Raw genomic sequence first — 16,198 nt, forward strand, 5'->3', positions numbered from 1 at the left:
CAGATTTGACCAAAAACCTGCTGTTTATTAGCTGCGAGATAGCTGCGAGATTAGGAAAAAATGCCCAATACTCAAGTTTTCTTGACTGATGTGGAAAATTACGTATCCCATGGGATTGGTACAAAAAAGTCAAAAGAACATTCCCCGCACTACCAGAGGCCCTCGAATCAAGGGCGGCCCCGAGTGGCGGGGGAAAGAAATGCCAGCCAGCGGCGGACGCTGTATCCTGGAGGTCGGCTCTGGGAAATGCCTGCAGCCAGGCGGAGGAGCTGCTGCACCGCAGTTTCGTCGCGTCGGGCTGGCGTTCAGGTTGTGCGACTCAGCCTGGAACTTCTGAATGCAAGACTCCGAGCTGAGGATTCGCTTCAAGGACACCCCAGAAGCACCCAGAAAGCCACCGCCAGCCTATTTTTTACGTTCCTTTTCCAGCATGCCTCTTCCTCCCCCCAGTATCTATCTGCTCGTTCCCTAGGGGTCTTAGAAGTCTTTTGCTTCCACAATGACAACCATATTCCCTGACTCTACGACATCCTTGGCTGTTTATTTCGTCTTATGCCAGTTCCATTTTAGAAATGTGAATGTTGTCACCGAACCCTGAGGAAACCGGCTGTAAAATATGCGAGTTTAGCGAGAAGAAGCGGAGCGAGTGTGCGGTGCAATCTTAGAGACTGAGAACAGCCAGCCCGGGGGCCTAGAAATAGCGTTAACCGCGCTGAGCCGGCTGCCCGAGGAGGAGGGGTTGGGCCTATGAGAGGGCAGGGCCGCGTCTATGGCCCAGCCCTGGCCCGTTGTGACAGTGTACAACGCCTGCCACGCGTCGGAACTCGGTGGGGGGCATCCACGGGGCGCGAGTGACACGCGGGAGGGAGAGCGGTGTTCTGCTGGAGCCGATGCCAGAAACCATGCATTTCTTATTCAGATTCATTGTTTTATTTTATCTATGGGGCCTTTTTACTGCTCAGAGACAAAAGAAAGAGGAGAGCACCGAGGAAGTGAAAATAGAAGTTTTGCATCGTCCAGAAAACTGCTCTAAGACAAGCAAGAAGGGAGACCTACTAAACGCCCATTATGACGGCTACCTGGCTAAAGACGGGTCGAAATTCTACTGCAGGTAGGAAATGCTGCGAGCTGCCCACCCGTCCAGTTGCACAAAATCTTGCCTGCCTCCACCAAGCCTAAGCCTTACTGGTTGGTTGGTTGGTTGGGGTTTTATTTTTTAACAGTAAAAGTTGAGCCCTTTATTCATTAAATATATATATATATATAATTCTCTAATAAACTGAATATTTCTATTTAAAGTATTGAAAATGTTGGTCCAATAAATTATCGAAAATACAGTACATCCACACACACACCAACCACTACCATTACCTTTAATTCTGGGACCTCCAGAATTAAATCAAGGTTCTGCCTGGTAAGGATGTTCACATTTTTCCCTTGCCGGAAGTATTGAGTCTTTATGGAGGAACACGTGGAATAAAGAGATTTAACTCCAGCCTTCAGAAGCACGATTTTTATAGGTTATGGCCACTTTCTATCAAGAAAAACCATTACTTCCCTGGTGACTTCTGCTGGGCCCTGCTCCCCCATTCCACCTGGTGCCTACTCTGATTTAATTGATGGCTTATTACTCAGACGGAGAATCTTTTCTTCATCCTGTAAAGATAGGACTGGGTAAGATAGTTCCATCCATTTAGAATAAAACAGAGAAATTTAATAAGAATTTATACAGTTTTTAAATTTAATATTATATTAGGATTTAATAAGAATATAGACTATATTACTAGAATTTAATAAGAAAATATACCATTTTAAATTACTTTTAAAATGACTTTTTGAGGCTAAACCTGCCTCATCATTTTTTACAACACACTCAGGGGAGTTAAATGAGTTCTTTGTACAAGCCATGCAGCTAGTTAGGGGCTGGAGACCCATTAAAAAGTTAGCTGTTGAATAGGTTTTGTAAAGATAACAATTTTAAAAAATGAGATGGCTCTTAATGATTAGCTTTGGGCAAATCATACTTCTTTCTGGTGATTATAGGGAAGTTTGAGTCAAACACCCCATTAGGGGTTTTAGAAAGAGTGCTTATATGGGAATGATGGTTAGAGAGGACTCCAGTTTTAAATGCCCAGCTGTATTTTCAAGTTTGATTTCTTGAAATCAGTTTACTTAAGTATTGTTTTTTATTATAGCCGGACACAAAATGAAGGCCACCCCAAATGGTTTGTTCTTGGTGTTGGGCAAGTGATAAAAGGCCTAGACATTGCTATGATGGATATGTGCCCTGGAGAAAAGCGAAAAGTAGTTATACCCCCTTCATTTGCATACGGAAAGGAAGGCCATGGTAAGATGTTTAATTTTAATTTCTTGTTTTTGTTATATTTAAAAAATGATTAGTAGATTTCTGGGTATGTAGGTCTGAAATAATTGAAAGCCCAGTCTCAAAGAAATATTTGTACAGCCATGCTCATAGCAGCCATGTACAGTAGACAAGAGATGGAAGCAAGCCACATGTCCATAGATGATAGAGAAATGGATAAACAAAATGAATATATGCATATATGGAAGCCAGGCACAGTGGCTCACGCCTGTAATCCCAACAGTTTGGGAGGCCAAGTTGGTAGGATCGCTTGAGGCCAGGACCAGCCTGAGCAACAGCAAGACCTTGCTCTACAAAAAAAAAAAAAAAACCAACACATGAAATGGAATATTATTCAGCCTTAAAAAGGAAGAAAATTCTGAGACATTCACCAACATGTATCAGCCTTGAGGACATTATGCTAAATGAAATAAACCAATCACAAAAAGACAAATACTGTATAATTCCACTTATATGCGGTACCTAGAGTAGTCAAATTAATAGAGACAAAGTAGAAGGGTGATTGCCAGAGGCTGAAGTGAGAGGGAAAAGGGGGAGTGTTGACCAATGGGTATAGAGTTTCAGTTTTGCCAGATGAAGAGTTCTGGAGATTGGTTGCACGGCAGCATAAATGTACTTTACTGAACAACACACTTGAAAATCGTTATGATGGTAAATTTTATGTTATGTGAATTTTACCACAATTAAAAACAAAAAAAGTAAAATAAATAAAAAATGATAGATGAAATAAAGAGAACAGTTGAGTCCAATGACCTTAAGCTCTATCTAGTTCAGTCCAGTCCCCTCTTTTTGTTTATAAAGATAACATGACATTGTTTGAATATAGATATCTGGCCAGAGTTCTTTCTTCTACATTGTGGCAACACTCAGGATGATTCTATATATTCTATAAGCTCTATCTTAAGCATTTTTTTTTGAGACGGAGTCTCACTCTGTGGCCCAGGCTGGAGTGTAGTGGCACAATCTCGGCTCACTGCAAGCTCTGCCTCCTGGGTTCACACCATTCTCCTGCCTCAGCCTCCTGAGTAGCTGGGACTACAGGTGTCTGCCACCACACCTGGCTAATTTTTTGTATTTTCAGTAGAGACGGGGTTTCACTGTGTTAGCCAGGATGGTCTCGATCTCCTGACCTCGTGATCCGCCCGCCTCGGTCTCCCAAAGTGCTGGGATTACAGGCTGAGCCACTGTGCCTGGCCAAGTATTTTTATTGTTTTCAGCATATGTTATTATTACATAAATATTTATAACAGATCTTTGGTAAGCAGTACCAAAGTTAAATTCATAAAACTCAGAAACTGGAACATGTGGGTTTAGAGTAAAAGGACAGGATGGGTACATTGTAAAAGGAACATCTGAGATATAATAAGCTGTCAGTCATTATTACCCCAATACAGGACAAGCCTTCAAATGTGTAAGAAATGATCTTATTCTTTCAATATCTTGCCTATTTTTAAAATCATAAAGCAAAAAGATCTGAAAATCTAGGTAAAGCAAATAAATGGGAAAAATGTTTGTATCATGTATGAAGGCTGACTTACTAACCAATAATGAAAATGACATATCCCTAGAAATGGGCCAAATTCATAAATAAGCACCCACTAGCAAAAAATAACAAATGGCCTTTAAGTCTGTGAGAATACTTAATTTTATTCATAATTAAAGAAATTTAAAATGAGACACCATATTTCATTCATCAGATTAGCAAAGACAAAACAACTTGGCAAAAGCATGGAAAAATCAGCATTATTGCTGGGAATAGAAATCATTCAACTTCTCTAACAATTGTTATCAAAAGTGAAAATGCAGGCCCAGGTGTGGTGGCTGACTCCTGTAATTCCAGCACTTTGGGAGGCTGAGGTGGGCAGATCACTTCAGGTCAGGAGTTCGAGACCAGTCTGGCCAACATGGTGAAACCCCCGCCTCTACTAAAAATACAAAAATTAGCTGGTTGTGGTAGAGTGTGCCTGTAATCCCAGCTACTTGGGAGGCTGAGGCAGGAGAATCACTTGAACCTGGGAGGCTGAGGTTGCCGTGAGCCGAGATTGTGCCACTGTACTCCAGCCTGGGCCACAGAGTGAGACTCCATCTCAAAAAAAAAAAAAAAAAAATGAAAATGCACATGCCTTCTTATTCCAGTAGTTCCATTTCCAGGAATATGCACAAAGGTATGTGTAAAAGAACATTCACTGCAGGCGTTTTTGTGGAGGAGGGTAGCAAAAGGCTGGAAACCAGCTGCCTATCCATCAGTGGGAAATTAGTTAAATGTAATATATCTACACAATGAATACTGTGTTGCCAGTAAAAAGAATTAAGTAGAGCTATACTTATTAATATGTTAAAAATAAAGTGGAAGCCAGGCATGGTGGCTTCATTTCTATAATCCCAGCACTTTGAGAGGCTAAGGTGGGAGGATCACTTGAGCCCAGGAGTCTGAAAGCAACCTGGGCAATGTAGGGAGACCCAATTGCTACAGAAAATTAAAAAGTTAGCCAGGTGTGGCGGTATCCGCCTGTGGTCCCAACTACTCAGGGTGCTGAGGTGGGAGGATCCCTTGAGCCTGGGAGGTCGAGGCTGCGGTGAGCTGTGATTGTGCCACTGCACTCCAACATGAGCAACAGAGCAAGACCCTGGCTAAAAAAAAAAAAAAGAAAAAAAAATGTGGACTAGACTATATTCCACTTTTGGGATATGTATTGAGCATCAGTGCCAGGCTTTGTAGGCACTGGGCATAAAGCAGTGACCAAAGTAGACACTACTCCCGATCCTCTATGAGCTTGTATTTCAGAGGAGGAGTTTCACATATGCCTGTATCTACACAGAATGCATCTGAAAGAATATGCAGTCATCTGATGACATTAAGTGTTCCTGGGAAGGAGGCCTCAGGGTCAAGGATGAGAAGATTTATTTTCATTCTAACATTTTGTACCATTTGAAAGTTTTATAGTGCATGTATTAATTTTTCCAAAATCAAATTTTTAAATTACAAAAATTGAATGTAGCAGAACAGAGAAGAAAAAAAAATTTTTTTTTTTTTGAGACGGAGTCTCACTCTGTCGCCCAGGCTGGAGTGCAGTGGCCGGATCTCAGCTCACTGCAAGCTCCGCCTCCCAGGTTTACGCCATTCTCCTGCCTCGGCCTCCCAAGTAGCTGGGACTACAGGCACCCGCCACCTTGCTCGGCTAGTTTTTTTTTTTTTTTTTTTTTTTTTGTATTTTTGTATTTTTTAGTAGAGATGGTGTTTTGCCGTGTTAGCCAGGATGGTCTCCATCTCCTGACCTCGTGATCCACCCGTCTCGGCCTCCCAAAGTGCTGGGATTACAGGCTTCAGCCACCGCGCCCGGCCAGAGAAGAAAATTTTTAAAGCAGGCAGGGAGGATGGGCAGTCTGACAGACAGGCTGCACCTTGCATCCTTTGTTAGGTTCTTGCTCCACGTTGCTGCTTGAAGGCTATACAGAAAGAATCTTTGCCTCCTTACCCTATTTAGAGCCACTGCTAACTCCACCTGTTTGAAATAGTAAAGATTAATTTTCCACAATGAGATATTGGCATTGCTCCCAAATATTTCATGGAAGTGGCATGCCTTCTTTGAGGCAGTTGTCTTAGTCATTAAGAGTTATTTCCAGCAAAATCGGGGCATCAGTGCCCCACATTGGATTGGCGGGTGGTGGGGGGTTGTCAGTGCTTCCAGTCAGACCCAGTCAGGCTTAAAACTCCTAAAGAGACAATTTCCAGATAACTTCAGCTTTATTTTTAATGCTTTTTGCCAATAATTTGATCACATCAGAACAGCTCCATGGTACCATAATTTATATATCCTGTTTTTATTTGTATAAGAACCTGGGAGAAAGAGAAGGAAAATTGAAAATAAATTAAGTCAAATGCAATACTTGTGCTGAAAATCTGTCAAAAGTTAAGGCCACTTCTAGGCAAAATGATGGAGGAAGAGTTTGCCTTTCAGTCTCTTTCTCATTTTCAAAGTTTTCCTTTCTGTCTTGTGTTGTGTCTTCAGATGCCTCCACATTCTGCCTACCACTAGAGCACCCACTCGCCTATCTGCCTGGAGCACACACATCTGTCATCATCAGGTGCTCATCCAGGGTTCCCCACCCTCAGGCAAAGGACCACTTAGCTTATCCTTTTCATAAAGTAATTTATGCTTAGATATGAATGACTACCCAGGCTGCCTAAGCTCTTAATAAATCAGAAACTTGCTGCAGAGATATAGAAGTTTGACATGAAACAAGTTCATATTCAATTGGAGGTATCTCTAACAAACATTAAAGTGATTAATCTCACTAGTAATACCACCAGCACCCTCATTTTACAGGAAAGGAAACTAAGGCCCAAAAAAGTGTGTTAATTGGACCATAGTTAATACTGACCTTGCCTGCATTGCAATACCTTGGATTACATTATTTTAAAAGTTGCAGTGTAGACCTTAAGCAACTGTTTAACAACCTCTTGATTAAATAAGCATTTAAAAGTAAGTTGTTAAGACCTGACATTAGCTATAACTTTATTTTAGGTAGTACTTGAAGAAGTCTTTCTTCTGTAAAATATCCTTGTCTCATGTCACAGAACAACCCTGCATGTCTTGAAATGCATGTCACTTGTTGGTGCTTAAATAACAATATATAACAAGAAAAAGAGGTAACTGGCAATGTATCTTTTTTTTTTTTTTTTTTTTTTTTTTTTTTTTTGTGATGGAGTCTTACTCTGTCGCCCAACTGGAGTGCAGTGGTGTGATTGATTTTGGCTTACTGCAGCCTCTCCCTCCTGGGTTCAAGCTACTCTCCTGCCTTAGCCTTTGAGTAGCTGGGATTACAGGCACACACCACCATGCCTGGCTAATTTTTGTATTTTTAGTAGAGACGGGGTTTCACCATGTTGGCCAGGCAGGTCTCGAACTCCTGGTGGCTTATACCACTGCGCCTGGCCAATATTTTCTGTTTATAGCAAAATTGTTCAAAAACTGCCTATGTACCTACGATATTTTTTCTTAAGAAATTTATGTTTTGGGCTGGGCACAGTGGCGTATACCTGTAATCCTAGCACTTTGGGAGGCTGAGTGGGTGGATCACCTGAGGCCAGGAGTTCAAGACCAGCCTGGCCAACATAGTGAAACCCCATATCTACTAAAACTACAAAAAATAGCTGGGTGTAGTGGTGCATGCCTGTAATCCCAGCTACTTGGGAGGCTGAGACATGAGAATCACTTGAACTCAGGAGGTGGAGGTTGCAGTGAGCCAAGATCCTGCGACGGCACTACAGCCTGGGCAACAGAGCAGATTCTGTCTCAAAAAAAAAAAAAAAAGAAAGAAATTTGAGTTTGTGTTTTGAATTTGCCTTGAATTATTGTCAGAAGTAATTGTTAGGCCGGGCGCGGTGGTTCAAGCCTGTAATCCCAGCACTTTGGGAGGCCGAGACGGGCGGATCACGAGGTCAGGAGATCAAGACCATCCTGCTCGATCACCATCACATGGTGAAACCCCGCCTCTACTAAAAAATACAAAAAAAAAAACTAGACGGGCGAGGTGGCGGGCGCCTGTAGTCCCAGCTACTCAGGAGGCTGAGGCAGGAGAATGGCGTAAACCTGGGAGGCGGAGCTTGCAGTGAGCTGAGATCCGGCCACTGCACTCCAGCCTGGGCGATAGAGCGAGACTCCGTCTCAAAAAAAAAAAAAAAAAAGAAGTAATTGTTTTTCTGTCATAAGGAGATTATAACTGGAAAAAATAGGAATGGGTTTTATAAAACGACCATTGACTCAATCTCTAGCTCTTCTACTCTAAAGGCAGGTAATATGTGGTGCATTAGGTTAGGACTTTTATGTTAGTCATATGATGCATGGGTAGATCTTTCTATGTTTTCTCTTTGAAAACAACTAATCTGCTACTCCTTTTGGCTATAACTCACAAACTCTTTTCTTTTCAGACTATATGAAGACTTTAGCTAGAATGCTTCACTTTTTTATTAAAGAAACTGCTGTTTCCTTCCAAGGACAAACATTTTAAAAATAAATGCTATGGGTCATTCATTTGACAAATTGGACGGTCTGTAGTAGATCAGGCACTGTGTGGGACACTGGCAATATACTAATGACACAAGCTACCCACTGCCCCTTAGCAAGTCATTTCTGCAGGTCATTTTTATGACATATTTATCTGAAATAGCTCATTGTTTATTAAAATCACCTGTGACATCATGGCCTGGCACGGTGGCTCATGCCTATAATCCCAGCACTTTGGGAGGCCAAGGCGGGTGGATCATTTGAGGTCAAGAGTTTGAGACCAGCCTGGCCAACATGGTGAATCCCCATCTCTACTAATAAAGTACAAAAAATTAGCCAGGAATGGTGGCAGATGCCTGTAATCCCAGCTACTCGGGAGGCTGAGGCAGGAGAATTGCTTGAACCTGGGAGGCAGAGGTTACAGTGAGCCGAAATCGTGCCATTGCACTCTAGCCTGGGTGACAGAGGAATTTTCTTGTCCGAAAAATAATAATAATCTGCAACATCAGCTAATAGGTTAAGTTAATTAAAGAGAGCAATTCTAGCCAAGCCCAGTGGCTCACATCTGTAATTCCTAGCACTTAGGGAAGCCAAAGCAAGCGGATCACCTGAGGTCAGGAGTTCAAGACCAGCCTGGCCAATGTGGCGAAACCCTGTCTCTACTAATAATACAATGCCTGGTGTGCACCTGTAATCCCAGCTACTCAGGAGGCTGAGGTAGGAGAATGGCTTGAACCCAGGAGGCAGAGGCTGTAGTAAGCGCAGATCGCACTACTGCATTCCAGCCTGGGAAACAGAGTGAGACTCCGTCTCAAAAAAAAAAAAAAAAAAGATAAAAATAAAAATAGGTATTCAACTTAATGCTTAAAAATGTATACAATTTCTTTGTAAAATTGTTACTGAATTTTTCTTTTATTTTTAATTCTTTTTTTTTTTTTTTAATAGAGACAGGGTCTCACTATGTTGCCCAGGTTGGTCTCAAACTCCTGGGCTCAAGTGATCCTCCTGTCTCGGTCTCCCCAGAGTGCTGGAATTACACGTGTGAGCCACCATGCCCAGCCTGTTACTGGATTTTTCTATCATTGCACTTATTTTTTAATGTCTATAAAAAATTTGAAAGACAAACATATTGATACTTATGTTTTATTTATGCTTCCAAATAATTACACAAAATCATTTTCTAAAAGATTACTCATCTATGCTTTGAAATTTTTCTGCCCATGCATTTCTTCTCTGTGCCACCTCTCTTCTGTATTGATGATAGGAGAGTACAGTTGTCTCTCAGTACCTGTTAGAGATTGGTTCCAAGACCTTCTCATGGATTCCAAAATCCACAGAAGCTCAAGCCCCTAATATACAATGGCATCACATTTGCATGTAACCTCTGCACGTCTTCCGGGGTACTTTAAATTATCTCTAGATTACTTACAATATCTAATACAATGTAAATGTTATGTAAAAGGTTGTTGTATTGGTTAGGGAATAATGACAAGAAAAAGTCTGTACATGTTTATTACACACACAACTATCCTTTTTTGTATGAATATTTTCAAGCCGAGACTGGTTGAATCCACAGATGCAGAACCCACAGATATGGAGGGTCATATCCATGTATTAACAAAAATTTATGATTTGTACTTAATCAAGAAATAGTGGTCCCATAGGTCCTTTGAATTGACTTGGTTCAGAAACATGTGGAAAAAATATTCCTAAAATGTATTTATAAAAAAAGAGAAAAAAAGTAAAAATGAAAAGTATTGAAAAGCTGAAAGAAGTTATAAAAGATGAGAAAAACTTAAAAATTGTGAGTATTCAGATAGCAATTTTTATCAACATGAAATAATGTAATATGGTTATGGCAGTTTATGAGTAGATATTTGAACCATATCTTTACGTAAGTTAAACTGTTAAAATTTATACCCTTAGCAGAAGGCAAGATTCCACCTGATGCTACATTGATTTTTGAGATTGAACTTTATGCTGTGACCAAAGGACCACGGAGCATTGAGACATTTAAACAGATAGACACGGACAATGACAGGCAACTCTCTAAAGCCGAGGTAATTCAAACCAATTTCATATGTATAGTCTAATTGTTTTATCTCAGTTTAAATACATATGTGTTACAACTATTACTTTTTAGGTCTAGCTAGCATGGGCTCTGATCACTGCTTTTGTAGAGCTGGTCACAAAAAAATAATCTAAGCACTTAGAAAAAGCTCTAAGCTTGTTCAGTATAAACCTTGTGAGTCATCCTGTTCAATTGCCTTTCTCCCTGCAAGAGAGTCATTAAAATCCCAAATTATTCATCTCTACAGTGCTCTTGCAGTTTCTAGACTACACTAGCATATCTCTTTTTCAGGCAGCACTGTAAGAATTTGCAACAGGGCAAATAATTCATGCCTCATAGGATTATGAAAAGAGCTAGCAAGGATTTGAATTGAGTGGGCTAGAAAGTTGGTAAACAGGAGCCAGGAGTTCAGCCAGCTAGCTTCTGTATCTCAGTCTTGTAATAAAGATCTTGTAATAATAATGATAATTGGGCTGGGCATGTGGCTCATGCCTATAATCTCAACACTTTGGGAGGCCGAGGTGGGAGGATTGCTTGAGCCCAGGAGTTCAAGACCAGCCTGGGCAACATAGGGAGACCCCTGTCTCTACAAAAAGTTTAATAAATTAGCCAGGCGTGTTGGTGCATACCTGTGGTCCCAGCTAGGAGGCTGAGGTAGGAGAATTGCTTGGGCCCAGGAGGTTGAGGCTGCAGTGAGCTGTGATCGTGCCACTGCACTCCAGCATGGAAGATAGACTGAGACCTTGTCTCCAAAAAAAAAAAAAAAAAAAAAGATAATAATAGGTAGCATTTATTTTGTACTTTTAGTACCAGGTACTATTTATAAGCACATAAGTATGTGAACTTATCTAATCTTCATGATAGTTTATGGGGCAGACACTATTGTCATCATCTCCACTTTTAGATGGGGAAAACAATAATCAGGTTAACTAGCCAAAAATCACACAGTAGTAAGGGGCAAAACCTGGGCAATCTGGCTTCATGAGTCTTCTTACAGTTTAATTTTTCTTAGAGACAGGGTCTTGCTCTGTTGCCCATGCCAGGGTGGAGTGATCGTAGCTCCCTGCACCCTTGAATCCCTGGACTCAAGCCATACCCCAGCATGCCACCACACCTAGCTAATTTTTTTTGTTTAAGAGATGGAGTCTCACTACATTGCCCAGACTAGTCTTGAACTCCTGGCCTCAAGTGATTCTCCTTCAGCCTCCCAAAGTGCTGGGATTACAGGCGTGAACCACCTTGCCCGGCCCACTGCTATATTTTTAACTTTGGACCTAGACTGCTTCTTTTAGAGAAAATCATGAATGTTTCAAGTCTAATACTATTTATTGAAGTCTAATGTTTTACTTAGTCCCACTGACCATACTCTTGCTTAAAATTAGTAAACCAGCTGTCTCCCCTCTTAACTAGTTAGGAGACATTTAAAAATGCATAACTCTACCACATAAGTGAGTAGTGAAAGGTAACTAGGTTGATTTCAAGTGATAAAAATAAGTCTTTTACTCTGTTGCTTTTTCATTCTCCCTCTCCAATCCTTTCCCCACCCACCTCAACTTCTTACACCTGGATATTAGTAATGACTTTCCCTTCAAGCATCTTGGTTGGCCAACAGTGGAAGAAGGATAAGGGAACATGTCCTGTTCTTAAGAAGAAGGGCAGTTACAGGGGTGGCAGATGGTTCCCAAAGTGTACTTCTCCATTGACTCCTTACCACTTCTCTATTGACTCCTTATCACCCTTTTTTAGAGTGAATAGCAGCTGCAGATGAATTCGCATAGTACCCAAGGGCTCAGCCTATGCACACAGACCACTCATTATCACAGGCACACCAAGAGCCATGTTCTGCAGTATGACTACTCCACAGTAAGACATTAGACAATCTTAAATTCTTTTCTGGAAAATAAAAATAGAGAAAATTCAAAATACTAATCTACTTAGCTACAATTTCCCTGGATGTCTTTGTGATATCAGCTGCTTTATCGCCAGATGGACGAGAGTGATTTTCACTAACTTGAATAACAATAGCTATCTTTTACTGATGGCCATAATCATTATTCTAATCCTTGCATCAATCCTACAATATAGATACTTATTTACCACCTTTTACAGATGACAAAACTGAGGTTCAGAGAGGTTAATTTGCACACGACCACAGAGCAAATCCAAGGCAAAGCCTGAATTAGAAACATGAACTAAAAAAAAAAAAAAAAAAAAAACTTTATTCATTGTCAGAAAGATTAAGTAAACTATTTCATCAGTTTCATCTTTAAAAAAGAAAAAGAAAAATATTTCTTTAGTATTAAAGGGGAAGGATGGGGGAAATACAGTGTTTTATTAAATTAAAAAGTGGAAATAGTGTGGAACCCATTACTAGCAAAATCAAGGTCATGTTCTTACCCACTGTCTTTCTGTACCTCTGTACTATAGTGTACTGGAAAAGGAGTCGAGTTTAAGCATCAGCAATATTAGTTATGTAAAAATAAATGAACTTACTTAGAAACTGAGAAATATTTGAAGCTATTAAAAATTGTTTACACCTACATAGGATTGCTAAGCTTTGGCTGGAAGAAAAAAATGCGTCTCCCTCATGTAGGACCAAAGTCCCATTTGAGAACAGTTGATGTATCCTTCATTAAGGTCCACTGATTGCTCTAAAATAAAGTCAACTTGCAATGCGTTGACCCCAGGATATGTATTGCTAAAAACCTCTCAAACTCTAGCTTTCAAAAATACTCTTGCCTCTATAATGCCAGCCTTACTGAACATTACCTCCAGGTGATTGTGTGTTGCTTTCTTTAGTTCTTATAAGGATTAGTGCTTTCCAATGGAAATATAATTGAGTTACACATATAATTTAAAAATTTTTATAGTCACATCTTAAAAAGTAAAAAGATATAGGTGAAATTAATTTTAATGTTATATCTTCACTCAATATATCTAAAATATTGCCATTTCTATATGAAATCAATATAAAAGTTACCAATTAGATATACTTTTTGAAGCCTTCAAGATGTTATATATTTTACATTTATAGTAACATATCTCATTTTGATCTAGCCATGTTTCAAGTGCTCATTAGTCACATGTGGCTAGTGGCTACCATATTGGACAATACTTTTAATGTGTGTTTGCATAGAGAAATTTTATATAATTAGTGAATACTTCAGGATTCCTTTCTTTATTTGACATTATTAAAGAGATTATTATAGTTACTGTAGATTTGGAGGAGAGCAATAGAAGCCTAGAAAAACTTAAAATACTAAATTTTATTTCAAAACCCATAGTTGTATTTTATTGATTATACAACATATTCATTAGTTTTAGAGATTATAGAAATGCCAATTTGGGTTTTTTTCACTAATGGCAGTCATGCATGATTTTCCTTTGATAATATGAACAGCATGGATTATTAGAAAGCATTTAGTTTCAACAAAGTTCAATTTAAATATTAATCTTTGAGTATGTACCACTAACCATCTATCATCTTAGGGAAAACTAATTTGAAGACCTGTTTCTCTCCAAAACATTGCTTCAAAGAGTAAGAAAAATAAAACCTCAAATAGCTTTTCAAACTGTTGTGTCATTTACTATAAGTAATCTTGGACATGAATTTCATTATTATAAATATTCCTCAAAGTTACTGGAAATTTACTGTGATGCCTTTTAATTAAAGGAATGTTATTTTGGCCTTCCAGATTAACCTCTACTTGCAAAGGGAATTTGACAAAGATGAGAAGCCACGTGATAAGTCATATCAGGATGCAGTTTTAGAAGATATTTTTAAGAAGAATGACCATGATGGTGATGGCTTCATTTCTCCCAAGGAATACAATGTATACCAACACGATGAACTATAGCATATTTGTATTTCTACTTTTTTTAGCTATTTACTGTACTTTATGTATAAAACAAAGTCACTTTTCTTCAAGTTGTATTTTCTATTTTTCCCCTATGAGAAGATATTTGATCTCCCCAATACATTGATTTTGCTATAATAAATGTGAGGCTGTTTTGCAAACTTAACTTGTAGGAATGGTATGATTGTGTTTCCTGTTGCTGTATTCTGTAAACGAGAATTGTAGCACCATGAAACAGACCTCTCGGTCCCAGTGGGCATTTCTTCCCCTTTCAGGATGTAGGAAGGACATGTACAGTATGTCAAAAACTGCAAGCTTTTCCCAACTTTAACCTTAACAGCATGTTAATATCCAGTTTTTTTATACTTTAAAAGTTAAAGTGCCTCATATTTTTAAAATATCCAGTAAGGACCCAGGAATTAGCATTTCACTTGTTTATACATCTTATAACATTATGAAGAGGATATAAAAATTCTAGAACTGAAGAGTCTTCCTTTGGTATATGTGCAGGAAGAAAGTTGTATATCTCTGTTCCACAAAGAACACAACACAGTCTCTATACTTTTTGGTGTAAGCTTCTAGCCTTGGTTATTTTCCAGTGGGGAATGTTTAAAGATATTTGACCAAACCAAAGACTTTGCCTCTTATAGCAAGCATAGAGACTGTACTGCCTGGCTTTTGCATTCCTTCAGACATTATTATAAATGTGCAACTCCTCTTCCCTCTTTAAACCTTTATAAGATGTCTGCCACCCCAAGCTTTTGTCTTGATAGTTTTAAATTGATGTCATGAAATTTCTTAGTTTTCGTTCCCTTTTTCTAGTTATCTCTTTCCTTATGTCACCTCATTTCCCATCATTCTTGTCATTAATGATGAATGATCATTACAAATTGGTATGCTGTCAAATTTTGATAAATGTGCCAAACAAAGGAGGATATACAGTGCCATGGCAATTTTGTGTCATGGTCAAGTTATGATATCATATGACTTGAGAATAGTATGTAAGAGATGCTGTAGAAGATCACGTTGGTGCCAAAGAAAGGGCACGTGTCTATCGGAACATAGAAGATTTTGCATACTGCATGATATGGTTAGGCTTTGTGTCCACACCCAAATCTCATCTTGAATTATAATCCCCATAATTTCCATAATCCCCACATGTCAATGGAGAGACCAGGTGGAGGTAACTGAATCATGGGGGTGGTTTCCCCCATGCTGTTCTCATGCAATCTTTGGTTTTACAAGTGTTTGATAGTTCCTCCTGCATTCATTCTCCCGCCTGCCACCTTGTGAAGAAGATCCTTGCTTCCCTGCCTTCCACCAAGATTGTAAGTTTCCTGAGGCCTCCCCAGCCATGGGAAATCGTGAGTCAATTTAACCTCTTTCCTTTATCAATTACCCAGTCTAGGGCAGTTCTTTACAGCAGTGTGAAAGTGGACTACTACACTGCATATATAGGAAAGTATGGTCAGACAGTAAATAGCTCTGTTCAAAATAATTGAGTTCCCAACAAGTAAAGTTTTTTCTACCTTCTGAAACTTGCTCTTTCCAAACCATTGTTCATCCTTTAACTTCTTTACACTATCAAAAATTCTATTTAAAAATAGAGGGCTTTCAGATGAGTACGTACAAAAACAAGTGTACATAGGGGTAACACAACCATGAGATTAGTAAATAACACATGGCTAGCACATAATTTGACACCTCATAAAACAAGAATCTGTACTATCTTTTCCTTCCTCCCAATATTTCCTCATTTCTATGCTCAATTTTCTAACACTTTCTCACGTGTTTAATCATTTACTCTTTCATTGCCTTCCCTCAGAAAAACCTGCTCCGTTGAAGTAAACTAAAAAACTCAATATTCTTTATTTTGGTT

General features: G+C 39.3%; 1 protein-coding gene across 2 annotated transcripts; it reads left to right on the top strand.

The window, feature by feature from the left end:
* Positions 1-614: 614 nt before the first annotated feature.
* Positions 615-14,485, top strand: FKBP7 (FKBP prolyl isomerase 7). 2 transcript variants are annotated; one of them, XM_010382557.2, is made up of 4 exons: positions 615-1,111; positions 2,196-2,347; positions 10,321-10,451; positions 14,158-14,482. In XM_010382557.2, the coding sequence occupies exons 1-4, from the start codon at positions 891-893 to the stop codon at positions 14,317-14,319; spliced, it is 666 nt and encodes a 221-aa protein (XP_010380859.1). In that variant the 5' UTR covers positions 615-890; the 3' UTR covers positions 14,320-14,482. The 2 variants fall into 2 exon arrangements, with proteins under 2 accessions (XP_010380859.1, XP_010380851.1); XM_010382549.2 differs by having other exon boundaries at positions 634-1,111; positions 10,318-10,451; positions 14,158-14,485.
* Positions 14,486-16,198: the final 1,713 nt, after the last annotated feature.

This window comes from Rhinopithecus roxellana, chromosome 14 (assembly GCF_007565055.1).
Source record: "Rhinopithecus roxellana isolate Shanxi Qingling chromosome 14, ASM756505v1, whole genome shotgun sequence".
NCBI classification, from domain to species: Eukaryota; Metazoa; Chordata; class Mammalia; order Primates; family Cercopithecidae; genus Rhinopithecus; species Rhinopithecus roxellana.